This window comes from Sturnira hondurensis, unplaced genomic scaffold (genome assembly GCF_014824575.4).
Source record: "Sturnira hondurensis isolate 20B ecotype Veracruz unplaced genomic scaffold, ASM1482457v3 Scaffold0015793, whole genome shotgun sequence".
Lineage (NCBI taxonomy): Eukaryota > Metazoa > Chordata > Mammalia > Chiroptera > Phyllostomidae > Sturnira > Sturnira hondurensis.
In genome coordinates, this window is record NW_028088424.1 from 1,030,723 (window position 1) to 1,047,175 (window position 16,453).

Sequence of the window (16,453 nt, forward strand, 5' to 3'; positions counted from 1 at the left end):
GCTACCCCAGTGGGTGAAGACATCAGACACTGATGAGCCATGTGCTTGTCCACGCCTTTGTGTGCTCATTGCCTCAGTCATGAGCCCTCCAGTCTTTGCAAAATATGAGAGGACATCCAGAGTAAGGGGCAAAATGCGGAGAAATATTGGCTTTCATTAGTATTAGTAAGTGAAGCACTATTTCCTCCTAGCTGTTTTTGCTATGATTATTTAGGCATAATGTTGAGAATAAACAGATAGAGGACATTTAGTTTTATTCTTTAGCTTTCCTAATCTAAGATGTTTACAATAAATAACATAGATAAGGATAAAGATGTATTAATTATCTGAAGGAAGTTTGCACAAATATCACAGTTCAAACAAGGCTTCTCAAAAAGAATGTGGAGTTGATATCAGACATTTCAGGTATAAATTCTGGCTATGTGACCTTGGGCTGATTACTGAACCTCACTGAGCCTAGGTTTCCGTATCTGTTAGGCAGAGGTTACTCTGTTCTTTGGGAATGTTGTAGGGATTAGTGATAATGTTGGAGACGGGGAAGGTAGTAGGTAAGAGTGTGGGCTCTAGAGCTAAGCCACCTGGGTTTGCATCCTGGTTCTTGCACTTACTAGGTGCATGACCTTGAACATATTGCCTAACCTCTCTGTCCTCAGTTTCCTTATTTGTAAGGAGGGAATGATTAGAAGTTGGTATCTCGTAGTGGTTACTGGTTAGTATTTGTAAAATACTTGGAACAGCCCCTGGTCCATAGTGTTATTTAAGTGTTAAATAAATTCTTAGCAGAACCATGTAACACTCAAGTAAAGTAGGTGTTATTTGTATTCAGTGTATGGTTGATTCCATATGAAACAAATCCTGAAATTTTTGACAGTCCCTTTCACCATGTATTTTTTTAAATTATCAAGTCCTTAAAGTCTTGTTAATACAAATCCCAGAGGAACAAGGGATGTTTATTGTTTATATTCTAAATTATCTCTGCTCGATGCAGATTAATTTTTTTTCCTGAGGGACCTTCAGTTTAATTGGTAATGTGTAATAAATCTCATTAATCTGACCTGTGCATCGTAAGACCCTTGTCCTTGGCCAAGGGACCAATGCTTCCTTTCCGAGTTGACCCATGATCTCTGAGTGGCCCAACATCCCTCGGTATTGCATCTAACAGTCTTCCTACTCACTAGAATACCTTGAGACAGATAGGGTTTCTGTATGTAAAACTCCGGTTTTGTGCCCGGGAACCAAAAAAGAGTGGGAGAGCTTGAGACAGATTTCACTGGTAAAGTATTTATTAGCAGTCTTCTGTTTGTTGTCTTCTTGCCACTAGTATTAGGTAAAATATAAAAACAGCTTAGCCTCAGCAAGCACAGTGAGACCTGGCCTTTTATCCTTCAAGCCTACACAGCCTTAGCAGCACATTAAGCCTAGAATATGGAAGAGAGCTTATAGGGTTTTGTTTCATTTTCTTTTGTTACCTTCTTACCACCCCACCCCACCCCACCCCACCCCATCTCTGCTTCCTAACTCCATTTTGGGCCTAGTAAGGTAATTTATTTGCTTCTTAGCTCACTGAACTCTCTCATTGGACAAATAGATGTCTCATACAGGTCAGCAAGATCACATTTTATCTCAGCTGTGTTGTTTTTGTGCCCTTCTGCCAGGTAGAGAGGGAGTGATTGATATTTGGAAGTCAACTGTGAAGCTGGCCTTTTCTTGGTGGTTGGCAACAAAGTGTGCATTGATGTCAGTGTTGGCTGATGGCTATTCAGTTTGTGCGGTGGGTCAGCTTCAACTCTTACCACTCGCCTGTCTTTCATTTCCTCTTAATTGTCTTATTCACTCCTATTGTAATAATTACAAAGGTTCGGTATAAATCTTCATGAGACTGCATATCTGAATACTACTGGTAATTTTGGAATGAAAGATAAATTTAACCCTAAAGCCATCTGCTGCTCTGTAGGGAGATTTTTTAAATTATAAATTAAATAGTGTAACACACTGCTGGAGTTTAAAACTTGCCTTGGTTGTATTTATGCCTAGAGAAATTGTGTACCTTTTCTTAGCTTGAAAGACTAGTTTTCAATGTTTTGTTTGTTTTTTCCTTTTTTAAAATATATTGTATTGATTATGCTATTGCAATTGCCCCATTTTTTCTCCCCTTTATTCCTCTCTACCCTGTACTAACTGTTAGGGTGGGTGGGGATAGGAGGAAGCTCCGGCTGGACTTTGCCAAGACGGACATCCTCACAGTAACCTGAGTCCGAGGAAGAGACCACCAATGCTGTATCGCTGCTTGTTCAGAGGGCACCAATCCCCAGCTCCCATGGGGAGCCAACGGAAATAAAACTCCACTACATTCCCTGCTTGGGTGCGACTTCCCTAGCCTCATCCTGCAGACTGGGGAACCTCGCCCGGGTGCACAAACCCCAATAAAGCTCTTTATTGCCTATTTTATGGCTGATTGGCATTTCTTTCTCAGCTGAGCCTAAGAAAACCTCTCACTACCCTCCCAACATCATTCCCCCACCTTAGTTCATGTCCATGGGTCATACATCTAAGTTCTTTGGCTCCTCCATTTTCCATACTGTTCTTAACATCTTTCTGTCTATTTTCTACCTATCATTTATGCTTCTTATCCCCTGTACCTTTTCCCACATTCTCCCTTCTCCCCCTCCCTGCTGATAACCCTCCCTGTGATCTCCATTTCTATGATTCTGTTCATTTTTGTTTTTGTTTTTTTAGGTTCTTTTGTTGATAGTTGTGACTCTGTTGTCATTTTACTGTTCATAGTTTTGAACATCTTTTTCTTAGATAAGTCCCTTTTAACATTTTATATACTAAGGGCTTGGTGATGATGAACACCTTTAACTTGACCTTATCTGGGAAGCACTGTATCTGCCCTTCCATTGTAAATGATAGCTTTGCTGGATGGAGTAAGTTTGGATGTAGGTCCTTGCCTTTTATGACTTGGAATACTTCTTCCCAGTTCCTTCTTGCTTTTTGCCTTTTCTAAAAAAATGATTTTGATAGTTTACCTAATGACTTTTTCTAATTGGTCTGTCATTTAAATAAAAATTCTGAAAGTATTTAGTAATTATTATTTTGCAACAATAAAAACAGTGACGAACTGTTTAACATATTCTGTATCTTCTTCAAAACTTCTTTTTTAAATATATTTTATTGATTATGCTATTACAGTTGTCCCATTTCCCCCCTTCACACCCCTCTGCCCTGCACACCCCCTTCCACTCACATTCCTCCCCTTTAGTTCATGTCCATGTGTCATACATATAAGTTCTTTGACTTCTACTTTTTCTATACTATTCTTACCATCTCCCTGTCTACTTTCTACCCACCATCTGTGCTACTTATTCACTGTACCTTTTAACCCTCTCTCCCCTTCCCATTCCCCAGTTGATAACCCTCCATGTCATCTCCATTTCTGTGGTTCTTTTCCCGTTCTAGTTGTTTGCTTAGTTTGTTTTTGTTTTAGGTGTGGTTGTTAATAATTATGGGTTTGCTGTCATTTTACTGTACATGTTTTTAATCTTCTCTTTCTTAGCTAAATCCCTTTAACATTTTATATAATAAGGGCTTGATGATGATGGATTCCTTTAACTTGACCTTATCTGAGAAGTACTTTATCTGTCCTTCCATTCTAAATGAAAGCTTTGCTGGATAGAGTAATCTTGGATGTAAGGTACTTGCCTTTCATGACTTGGAATACTTCTTTCCAGCCCCTTCTTGCCTGTAAGGTCTCTTTTGAGAAATCTGCTGACAGTCTGATGGAAACTCCTTTGTAGGTAACTGTCTCCTTTTCTCTTGCTGCTTCTAGAATTCTCTCCTTCATTTTCATCTTGGCTAATGTAATTATGATGTGCCTTGGTGTGTTCCTCCTTGGGTCCAACTTCTTTGGGACTCTCTGAGCTTTCCGGATTTCCTGCACGTCTATTTCCTCTGCCAGATTGGGGAAATTCTCCTTCACTATTTGTTCAAATAAGTTTACAATTTCTTGCTCTTCCTCATCTCTTTGTGGCACCCCTATGATTCGGGTGTTGGGACGTTTAAAGATGTCCTAGCTCCTTGTTTGTTTGTTTTTTTGAATTCTTGTTTCTTCATTCTTTTCTGGTTGAACATTTCTATCTTCCTTCTGGTCCACACCATTGATATGAGTCCCAGTTTTCTTCCCATCACTATTGATTCCCTGTAATTTTTCTTTATTTCACTTACCATAGCCTTCATTTTTCATCTAATTTGTGACCAAATTTAACCGATTCTGTGAGCATCCTGATTACCAGTGTTTTGAACTATTCATCTGATAAGTTGTCTATCTCTTTGTTGCTTAGTTATATTTTTTCTGGAGCTTTGATTTGTTCTTTGGTTTGGGCCATTTTTTTTTTCGGTCTTGACTGGCCTGTTATGTAGTGAGGGGCGGAGCCCTAGGTGTTCACCAGGGTGGGGCAACCCACATGCTGTGTTGTGACTCTGTGGGGAAGGGGTCCAAGAGGGAACAATTTCTCTTGCTTGGTTCTCTGCCGGATTTCAGTCACTACCCCCAAGCAAACTGGGCCCTTCTGGTGCTGATTCCCATGTGGGTGAGTTTGTGTATGTTCTAGGATCCTGTGGATCTCTCCAACAAACTTTCCTGTGAGACTGGGAGTTCCCACCCCCCCTTTGTTTCACCTGGTTTATCTGCCCGTGTATGTGGGACCGCTGGGCCCACCAGCTGCAGCCTGTGCACCCCGGTCTGCTAGCCGCCTCCTTGCCACAAGCCCTCTTCCCCCCTCTACCAGTCTGGATGAATGTGTCTTCTCTAACTACTTGGTTGTTGGAGTTCCATACAGTTCGATTTCTGTGAGTTCTGGTTGTTTTTTGTTTTTAAGTTGTTGTTGTCCTTCTTTTGGTTGTGCAAGGAGAAACTGTGTGTCTACCTATGCCTCTTTCTTGGCGGGAAGTCCTCAAAGCCTCTGTTTTATTCTCTATTTCCTGACTAATCAAACTGTGGTTTGGGGACCAGCAGCATAACCATCCTTTTGGAGCCTGGTAAGAATGCAGACTCTCTCCCTGACTGGTGTGACTCGGTTGGCTGGAGCATCCACCCACAAAGCAAAAGGTTACCAGTTCCATGTCCAGTCAGGGCAGATACCTGGGTTGAAGGTTCGGTCCCCAGTCGGGACACCCACCTGCAAGAGGCATCTCTTTCTCACATGGATGTTTCTCCCCCTCTCTTTCTCCCTCTCTTACCCTTTCTCTAAGAGTAAATTATAAAAATCTTTTTAAAAAAGGAAAAGAAATGCAGAATCTCAAGCTGAACCCTAGACCTATTGCATCAGAATCTGCATTTTAGCAGGTTGCCCAGATGGTTGTGTGTGTGCTGATGTTTGATCTACTCAACTCCAACGCACACCAGAGAGCCCCTTAATATGCTCGATTCCCACCAGACAGTAAGCATTACGAGCAGCTTATTCACTCTGTACAAGGCCCGGTCGTTCCTAAAACATTGGCCCTTTGCTAATGGTGTTTGAGCACTGATAATTTGTGTAATTTAGGGATGACACTAATAATAATTGGTTTTTGTTATTAGGAAGATACAGGTTAACCAAGTCACTTTCAAAATATAAAACAGAAAACCATAATAGCAGTTCTAGTTCTGTTTTCAAATATATTCATGGTCTGTTACTGCTTAGTTGGATAAGAGGTAATTAGAGGATTCAACTTTTGAGGCCAAGTTGATTTCCATGAGAATCAGTCAACAGTAATTTACCTTTTTTGTGGTTAAATACTCTACCCCAAACCCTCTCTTTCATAAACATTTTAGGCCACACGGGAACTAGGTGAGCAAATAGGGCAATATAAAGAAACCTCAGAGTTACCATTGGAGGGAGCCTTGGCGTACATGCCTTATGTTACAGGGACGGGAGCGTGGGTCATCTTCCATGAAAAGGACAAGATATATTATTTAATGTGTCATGCATTCTTAAAATGAGTGTAGATTCCTGAAGTGAATATCAGTGTATATTTCTGACATTTACTTAGTATACATGTTAATTGTTCCCATTCATTCATTAGGGTGCTATTTCATAGCATCCGATAATGTGAAGAAGAGAAGGCACTCACTTGCCAAGGTCTGCTGGCACAGGGATATGTCAGAAAATCTCTGTGTCTGATGTATAGGATTTTTCCTGGGTTTGTGACAGCCTTGCTTCCAGTTTAAGGTTAGATTAAATATCTCTGACTGGTGGTATTCGTGGTATTCTTGGAACATCTGTGATACAGTGACAAAGAACACCTGGCTTGGAGTTCAAAGGGCTGTATTTGAATCCTGGCTAAGCCACTTGGAGCTATAGATGCTTAGGCAAGTCAATTACCCACTTTGAGCTTCAGTTCCCTGTTTTGTAAGGTAAGGACCATTATACCTCAAAGGGCTGTCATTATGATTAAGTGAGATAATAAATGCAGAAATGCCAAGTATGTAATATGCTTAGCCCAGAGTAGGCATGACATAAATGTATTTGGATTTTATTAGACTGTGTTGAAGGACATAATAAGTTGTTTCTAAAACTTAATTATGATTTTAGATTGAACTTTCTTAAAATTGAGAAGCCAAGAGATTTTTTAGGAAGATTTGTCTTTTTCCTTCTATGTTCAAGAAATGTTTTAAATCATGGTTGATCTGACAACTTCAGGGTACAATATTGTAACCAAACAAAAACGGAATTTCCGCTGCCTGTCACCACAAAAGCCAAACTCACGAGGCAGATGGTGGTGCAAAAGGAAGGAGGTTTTATTCGGGGGCTATGTGACCTGGGAGAATGGCAGTTTCCATTCAAAGCCTCTTTCTGCCATGGAAAAAGTCCAGTCATCCCCAGCAAGACCAAGACAAATGCCAGTGCCCAGAATTTCTGCTCCATTTTGCAGTACAGTCCTTAGGAGCCTGCAAGTGGCTGGTAAACAGTCATAGTCATCCCTACCCAGGCAGCTTAGCTTGTTTCTGGCTGCTGTTCATTTCAGGCTCCATCCTGGAACCTGCATATGGAGCTAGTGAGCCATGGACAATGTGGCTGCTAGGACTGCAAGGTTGTGTACTCCCAGGAAAGCATGGTAAGCACTGGTGAGGGCATCCCAGCGGAGGAGTTGGGGAGAGCTCTCTCCCCGGGGAGAGAGAGAGGATCTGGAGAGGCGCTTCCTCCTGAAGCAAAGAGGCAAGAGCAAGGTGAGAATGCAGGTCACCAGCCAGAGAGTCCCAAGCCTCTTTATTCCCCAGTGATTATATTAGCTTGGGTGTGGGGTGGGCCAGGTGCTTTCTCAAAATGACCAATCAACTTCCCAACCTTTCACATTCTTTGGGTGGCTTCTTTGATTCAGCATCTCCCCCTATTCCATTTTGACTCCTATGGCACATGTGCTTGTCTTCTCCTGGTACCTGGGGTGGGGTGGGGGGAGTTTTCTCTATCCAATTATCTTGCTAGCTTTTGGTGCCAGTGCCCTATCCATTGATTTTTCTAGTTTTCTGTGCTCTCAGTTTAAGATCCTCCCCCTTGCTGCCATCTCAGCCAGTAGGGCTGACTCCCCAGTCTCTGGACAGACTGTCAATTGGTAACATTACGAGGGAGAGTTCAAATAGTTACTCTTACCCAAATAACAAATTACTACAGAGGAAAGGAACTTTTTTTCTCATTCTTTCCCAAGGACATGCTTAGAGAGGGGAAGGAAAAAAGAGAGAAAGGGAGAGAAACATTAGTTGGCTGCCTCTCACATGCACCCCGAGTGGGGACCAAACCCACAACCTAGGCATGTGCCCTGACCCAGGAATCAAAGCCATGACCCTTCAGTTTACAGGATGTCCATTCCTACTTCCTTATTCCACCTACAGGGAGCTTTCCCTAACTTCTTCCTGACTTATTTATACTTTCAAAACTTTTTCAGAGTTGCTTAATCATGTGGGAATAGAAATAGTGTCAAAATAATGCTAGACTGAATCCTGATCGTTATGAGAAGTGCCAGTGTGAACTGAAGGTTTTTTTAAAATACATATACATATAGAATCTACAAGAATAAATATAAGTATATATGCACACCTGAAGTAGCATTCATACATGTATTTCCTAACTGCTGGCAGGGTTTAGAAGCAATGACATTCCAATTGTAATGAGTGCACCTAGGTCCTAGTCTTGGTTTCTAAATACAATTCCTCCGATAAGAAGAACCAGGGCCTCTTTGGAAAAGTGGATGATTTCCAGGCTGGGGCAGGGAAAATATAAAATGAACCTGGAATATCATCTGGTGTCAAAAAATAAGGAAATACTTAAAGTGAAATTTTTTAAAAGATGGGGCATGTTGAAAGGATATAGGAGCCAGCCTGAATTAGCTCCTAAAGGCCAAAGCTGGAACTATTTGAACATCAAAATAAATAACAACTGATATTGAATTATAGCCCAAGGAATAAAATAAGTATTCATTGACACACATTAATATGACAATGTTATAAATAATAAGTAAATGATTTAATAAATAAAAGTGGAATGGACAACTATTTCCTAAAGAATTGTAATTAATAAGTGTAGAAGGAGTTAGGGAAAGGAACTCACCATTAGGACACCGCAGTAATCGCTGTTGCAATCAGGATCTACTCATGAATACAATTTAAGTAAGTGGGTGAAAGTTTAAGGAGAAACAGAATATGTATCTCAATGTATTTTCCTGAAATATTGATTACAGAGGGAAAAACAGTAACTTTATGATGGGGCAGCCCAACAGACACCATCTTAATTAGGTAATTAAAGTTAACCTCACCAATAATTAGACATAATACTATGCATCCCCTGATGTTATGCACAGAGAAGAGCACTTCACCTCTGTGATGTTCCTCCAAAAATTCACAATCTCAGTCTAATCATGAGAAAACATCAGCCAAACCCAAACAGGGACAGCCTACAATATACCTGACCTGTACTGTTTGTTGTCATGGAAGGAAAGACTGAGGAACTGTTAGAAATCGGAGAAGACATGATAACTAAATGCATTGTGAAATTCTGAACTGAAAAGAGACATTAGTAAGAGAAATTGGTGAAATCCGTGGTTGTTGATAGTACTGAATCAATGCTACTTTCTTAGTGTTGATAACTGAACTGTTAGTGTTAAGGGAAGCTGGTCAAAGGGCATAGGGAATTCTCTTTTATTGTTGCAGCTCATTCTGTGAGTCTAAAAGTATTTCAAAATTAAAAGTTAATTAATACCAAAGTGAATTCAGCGTTATATAAGTTTTATGACAGAGAAACAGAAAATAAAATGCCTGAGGCACATGGCAGCCATCATCATAGGTATTAACTTGCAGATCAGAGCGTTACAGAAGAAATTAAACTAGAAGGATGTTCCTTCCCAGCAAGGCCAGGCTGAGCCTGGGTCTAGCATGAAGAAGAATGATTGCACAAGTGGTTGTTTTCATAATGCCTTCCAAAAGTCAGATGAAAATGTAGTGTCTTTATCATCCTTGGTTGTGGTTAAGCTCTTTTTGGTGTTTGTACCATGCTTGATAATATGCACGCACTCAAATGTTTAATGAAAGGTTGCGGTGATTTTAGTTGGTAGGATGAGACATTAATGCATTCCATTTGAATAAATGGTGATAAGAAATAAATCCTGCCTAGCTATGTCATTTTCATATTTCTTCCCTCTTGCTCACCCATCATTTTACTGTCTGCTTTTAGGCAGAAAGCTGCAGACTAAATGAAGCAAATAAGCCAGATTCCTGTGAAGAAATAAAAAGACTTTTAAGTGCTTTTCCATGGACACTTCTTAAACCTGACCATTATTAACTTGCTCAAAAACAGCTACCTATCACTGTGCCAGGGAAGGACGTAAAGGTGATGGTTAACAGTGAGGGCTTGGTTTCTGTTCCAGTCCTACAGCTTAGCATAGCCTCTGGCAAGGTCCTTAACTTCCTACCCTCAATTTCTCCTAATATAAAGACACCAAACAGAGTTATTAGGAAGAAATCATCTTTAGAGAACTCAGGTCAGTTTCTGACACATAGGAAGACTTCTGAACAAGGCAATGACAGCATATTCATCCAGCAAACCTTTATTGAACGGCCGCTGCCCACAGAGAGCGAGCTAAAGTGCTGGGAATTCAGATACATATCATCTCCCCGCTCTGCTTTCAAGGAGTTTAGTCTGATGGAGGAGGCAGATAAGTAAAACAACAAGAGGAAGAATTAGTGTTCTTTTATTGAGTAGCTCAAGCATTATCTGTTATCTACTTATAAGAAGTGGCATAATATACAGTAAGTTACTCACAGTGGTTTTATAAAGCATAGGTGTTCTCCCCATTTTGCAAATGAGGAAACCAAGACTTCAGTAAGTTAAATAATTTACCCAAGATCACACAGCTAAGTGGAAAACCCAGGATTTTATTCCAAATCTGCCTGACTCCAGAGTCTTTATTAAATGTTATATCAGATGATTGATTACAGTAATTTTAAGTGCTTTGGCAAGGTTATAGGAGATACCTGCATATATGCCTTTAATGATAGCCTTTATGAACCTGATTATCTTTTGGTGTTTTATTGTTTCTACAGGCTCAAGTTTCTATATTCTTTAGTTATTTAGAGGAAATAGAAGTAAAAATCTAAAACAGCCCTGGCTGGTGTGGCTCAGTGGATTGAGCACTGTTCTGTGAACCAAAGGGTCACTGGTTTGATTCTCAGTCTAGGACACATGCCTGGGTTGCAGGCCAGGTTCCCAGTAGGGGGCACATGAGAGGCAACCACACATTGATGAGGAAAAAAGAAAAGAAGTAAAAATCTGCTTAGCATCACTTATTTATAAGTTAACGGGACACTTTCTTCATCCTAGACATGTAAAGCCAAGGTTGAGACTGGCGTGCCATAGGCACATGATGTTTTCCTCGCTCTTGTTCTTTTCGTGCCTATGAAATGTACCAGTGAGCAGGCTCGGGCAATAAGGAGGCCAGGCTGCCTTCCTGACAGGCCTGTCCCAGTCATTCCTTTGAGTTCGTACCACCAGAGTCCAGGGACATTCAGAGCGAAGGAATTCCATAATGGCTCTTGGAGATGTTAAAACTCTACAGTGCTGTTTGGAGCGTCTCCTCAACTTAGTCACATGTACTAAAACTCATCCTGTGATTATGATTTAAAGTACTGCAATTATTGGACCTATTTCAGGATTTCCAAACACACATCATAGCTTCTTATGCTTTTCTGTGCGAGTGGAGTTAACATTTTTCTCTTTAAATGTTATTGGAACATCTAGTTCTTGACTCATTTGAGAACATAGGTTTTCTAGAAAATTAGAAACACATCAATATGTACATATGATGTATCGTGAATGGTTAGTCATAGAGATTGAATTGGGAAGATAAGACCTCTCTGACAGTTCTTTGGGGAATCAGAGTGTAGGACTGAACCACAGTCACAACAGTGAGGGGAGAAACTCATTGCCTCGTAATGCTGGATGCCCAGGACAGGCCAAAGTGCTGTTGCACCAGGTTTAGAGTGTGCCCAAGGCTTTCCCCGAACGTACCCTCTTTTCTCTTTGGAACCCTTATGCTTTCCTATACTTTTTCTACCCTTCTTGTACATTTTCTCAGGAACTTTGTCTTTGAAAGACAATGGTTGGTATTGATGCTTCACAGAAACCAAAAGGAGCTGACATTTCTCATATGTTCCAGGAATTTTACATGCTTAATCTCATTTCATCCTCACAGCATTCTAACTGGGTAGATGGATTACCCCCACATTTATAGATACAAAAACCACTGTTTAGAGAAGTAAAATAATTTACCTAGAAGACCTAAAGCTAGAAAGTGGTAAAATGGGAGATCAGCTCTAGTTCTCCCTAACTTCATGGTTTTTACACTGCCATGAAGCTGTAGTGTGGGGATTGTGACTGTTGTCACTGTTACTACTGCTTGCCACCAGCTCGTCCATCAACCAGCTGAGAGAATGCTTCAGCCTAAGGTACGCACTGGACTGTCCAAAGTCTCAAGATTGTGAAGAGACTGTGAGTTTATGTTAACTCATTGGATTCCCACGACAACCTACTAGCTGCATACATTTATTATTTCAGCTTTACAGATGAGGAAACGTAGGCTCCCAAAGACCGATCCAGTCACTCAGCTAGTCAGTCTGGCACTGGAGACTTGATCCAGCCCCTTGGGGACACCTCTTAAAAGCTCACTATCCAATGAGGGCTGTGCACTAGCTGGGTACAGAGCTGATTCCTATCACTAAGGGAGTGTTCTCCAATGAAGAGTGTGCTATAACAAAATCAGTGTGGCTATAACTGACAAAACAGTAGGGATTTGTTTCTTCAGTAAGAACATGAGACTATGTGAAGACTTAGCATTTATACCAAAAGGCCACTGCATTCTGCTGTAATTTTCATGCATGTTGAAGGCATCTGAGTATAGTATTTCCAGAGTGCATGCCATGTATTGAAGCTGTAGATTCAGTATGACTAATAGGAGAAGGCCATTAGCTGTTTTGAAATATAATGCCACTGCATTTCATAAATGAGTAAATACTGGTGATAGGTGGCCTGTGACTGGGCCATATAGCCATCACATGTTAATGAGCTATTTAGATAGGTATCTGCCTAAATCAGGAATGTATGGGCCAACATTTAGCAAGCTGTTACTTAGGAAACACTGTACTCAGTTGCCTTAAAAGGTTATCTATTTTGCTACTGCATGATAATGGCTATAAGGGCAGCCAATCACTTGGTTGTGTTGAAGTAAATATCTTAGAGTTTTACTCATCTGGTTCTTTTCTTATAGACCATATAAGACAAATAACTTAATCATAGCGTAATTAAAATTCTAAGATTATTAAAGACAAGTTGGTTGTCCACACCAATGGATTTTCTTTCAGCCTTAAAAAGACATTATTTAGTCTTTTTCTAATCTCTTGCTCATTCTCTATGAGAAGAAAATGATTCATTTATACATTCATTCAAGAAATAGTTTTGAATGCTTAAATTGCTATCTGCTAGTCATTGTACTAAGTGCTAGGGAAACATCACAACATAGATGTTATCCCATTGCTCGCAACAGAAATAGTACTAACATTGCTAACATAGCAAATTATAAAATTTGTTACAGAGAAATGCAGCATAGTTTGAGACCATAGATGAAAGTAACATTTATTTCCATCCCAATAGATTTCGGTTTTGGAAATTTCTTTAAGAGTGGTGAACTGCTGGCGACCTGGTGTGGCAGCCCCCCTTACGCAGCCCCAGAAGTGTTTGAAGGGCAGCAGTATGAAGGACCACAGCTGGATATTTGGGTATTTCTTTGCTTTGCTGTGTTAAATGCATCTATAATGATAATACTTGGTACTCTGGCCCATCTTTGAAGCTCTTGGTATCTAACACACAGGTAGTAGTTCATACCTTTCCTGTCCACTGGACTATAATTAAATTCAGATCTTTTGATATTTATTGTAGGATACTTTATTGTAGTAACTAGTGTTTCTTTTTTCTTTCTGCAAATTCAAGAAAACAGTAGATTCAAACAGGAATTTTTCAATCTGTAGCATTTTAAGAGCCCTGGGGATATCTAGGAAAACAAAGTGTTTAAAGTCCTTGCTAGAAAAATGACCCAATTGTTTCCTTCCCCAGAGCATGGGCGTCGTTCTTTACGTCCTTGTCTGTGGGGCTCTGCCTTTTGATGGACCAACTCTTCCTATTTTGAGGCAAAGGGTTTTGGAAGGAAGATTCCGGATTCCATATTTCATGTCAGAAGGTAACAACCTGTTCATCTTACTGATTGTGCTATACAGAATTTGTGCTCCAAATGAAATACCTAGGCAAAGCTTCCCTGTTTCTGAGAGTTTGGGTGCTAAGTATAGTGACTGAGTTACTGTAAAAGCCATAGAAATAAACAGCCCCCTCCATGTAGGTGAGAAAGTTCCAGCCTCCCTAACTGAAAACAGAAAGTTCCCCAGATTAAGAACAGCAAATCTTCCCATTTACTCTTAGTCTATTAATGTCCCAGGCTTATTTTAGACTTAGAGGAGCTCTTTGTACATACAGGTTCACAACCATTTTGCTCTAAGTTTGAAATGGATTTTCCCATATCTTTTGGCAGGAAGTTGCAAAATTAAAATTTTTTAATTAAACTTAAAAGCCAACTGGCAAAACTGATGAATTCAGATGAACTGCCATAAGCCCTACTAGTCTTATATTGGGATATAACAGGCAGCAGTTAGCTTTACTCTGTAGATTAGTTTTTGGTTACCATTCTTAACTCTTGTCCCTACTAACAGTAGAAATAACACCCCAGTAATTAAAAGTGCTGACTCTGGAGCCAGACTCCCAGGTTTAAGTCCTGAGTTCACCACTTAACTGGTGGTCTGACATTGGCAAGTTATATTTCCTCTCTGTGCTTCAGTTTCTCCAATCTATAGAACAGAAATAACCATAATTCCTAATAGGGGTGTTGTTGGGATTAATTAAACTAATCTCTGTAAAAGCACTTAACATGGTGCCTGGCACACAGCAAGTGACCCGAAGTTAGCTCATGCAGTGTGAAGAACATGATGTCGGCTCAGTGAATAAGCTCGTGCCCGGAGGTGCAGCAGGGCAGTTTTCTTAGTGTAATCAGAAGTAAATAATGTTCCACAGACGTTTTCCTCGGTTGCACCAATAAGGAGAAAGCAGCAGTCCAGTGAGGGAGTAAGTGAGGGAGAGCTCTTGCCTCATTTACATAGCCTTAGTATATCAGCTCTAGACATGACTGAGGATCCATTTATTATTTGCTTATTCTAGGAAGAAGGCATTTTTTTTTCTTTAGTGGAAATCTAAGTCTTTGTCTAGATATTTTCAGTTGACAAATTCAGTAGAAGGGTTCATTTAGCACAGGTTAGAGAGACCTCCAACGTCCTGTTTTTTTTAAGTATTAATTCACAGTGATGGTTAGTTTTGTGTGTCAACATTGACCATTTGAACTTGACAAATATTAAGTAACCTTTATGTATTCATTTATTCATTTGACCTTCTGCTTTCCAGCGGGCATTGTGGAGGATACAAAGATTAATGCCATTGTGCAAAGTCATATGAATCAAGCAAACACCCTGAAGTGCAAGGTGATTCACATGGCTTCTGTAACATTGTGTTTTCCATAGATTGTGAGCACCTTATTCGAAGGATGTTGGTCTTAGACCCGTCCAAACGGCTAACCATAGCGCAAATCAAGGAACATAAATGGATGGTCATAGAAGTTCCTGTACAGAGACCTGTTCTCTATTCACAAGGACAAGAAAATGAGCCATCCATCGGGGAGTTTAATGAACAGGTTCTGCGACTGATGCACAGCCTTGGAATAGATCAACAGAAAACGATTGAGGTAAAGTGATCTGACTGAAAATATTTTAGGATTCTGTTGTGCTCTGTAACTTGGAATTTCATCCTTATGACACCTGTCATCTGGTTTTTAGCACGGTCATCTTCAGCACCTGGGCATTCTGTTCAGTTGTCCACAAAGAGTACATTAGACTCTTTTTTTGGTTTTGCTTTTGTACAACGTATAAATTTCTTCCTTTGGCCCATTTGCCAAAAAATTCAAGAGGAAGTGTTCATATAGGACTAAGAAAAGACAAAGATGGAAGCTTGACAAATACAAAGTAGCAAGCTTCTTCTAAGATGAAACATAAAGTTTCGTATAGATAATAAATTAGATTATACAGAACATAAATATGCAGCTATAGAAAAAGGTTGAGGGCTGAGCAGAAAACAAGAATGGTAGGAAAGCCTTTTGGATGTAGTTTGTGAACTGGAGAAGCTGAGAAGACAGAAATAGGTAGATTCCTAATATGGAAGCATTGTGGGCCATAGAACTGAGAAGGTCTTGAACCTGAGAAATTTCTCATCGCTTTTATTTCTTTCTTTAATAGTTAGTCTACTAACAAAATATATGTATTTTAATACTTCCACAATAGTAAAAAAATAAAAATAAAAACAGTACTTTTAAGGAGGAGCCATAACAAGAAAGAGTATTAAATGTTCCCTTGTGAATATTAAGTGCTCCAAACTGTGCTGCCTTTTCCTTCCTTGTAGCTGTAAGTGAAACAAGATTGGCTTCCCGCTTTGCTCATCATACACCCAGTGATGTTTTTCTGTCCTTGTCCATGAAGTACACATGGAGTAGCAGCTGTGAGCGCAGGCCCTCTGGCCTGGGATTTTTGCTGAGTGCTCTGCCTCCGAGCTACACTGCATGGCACGCATGCAGCCTGTCAGGTGGAAGTAGAAGCCAAAGGAGCATTTGTTTCCCTGTTTCATTAGTACCGTGGGAAATCTGGCCAATGAGAGGTGTGAAAAATTGGGAGGCAACTTTATTTTCAAGGTTTCAAGAGGGCAGGACTGCAAAAACAAGAGGAAAAAATTGCCTAAGAACAGAGACACAGTGTCTCTCAATCTAGCATCCAAGTGTCATTCTCCGGCCC

At 40.2% G+C, this 16,453-nt stretch overlaps 1 protein-coding gene across 2 annotated transcripts in view; it reads left to right on the forward strand.

Moving 5' to 3' along the window:
• The window catches only part of SIK2 (salt inducible kinase 2), a 121,866-nt gene that overhangs the window by 72,898 nt on the left and 32,515 nt on the right, over positions 1–16,453 (forward strand). For both annotated transcript variants that reach the window (XM_037065556.1, XM_037065555.1), the window contains exons 5-7: positions 13,173–13,297; positions 13,632–13,755; positions 15,137–15,357. In XM_037065556.1, coding sequence (XP_036921451.1) covers positions 13,173–13,297; positions 13,632–13,755; positions 15,137–15,357 — 470 coding nt within the window. The remainder of the gene's footprint in view (positions 1–13,172; positions 13,298–13,631; positions 13,756–15,136; positions 15,358–16,453) is intronic.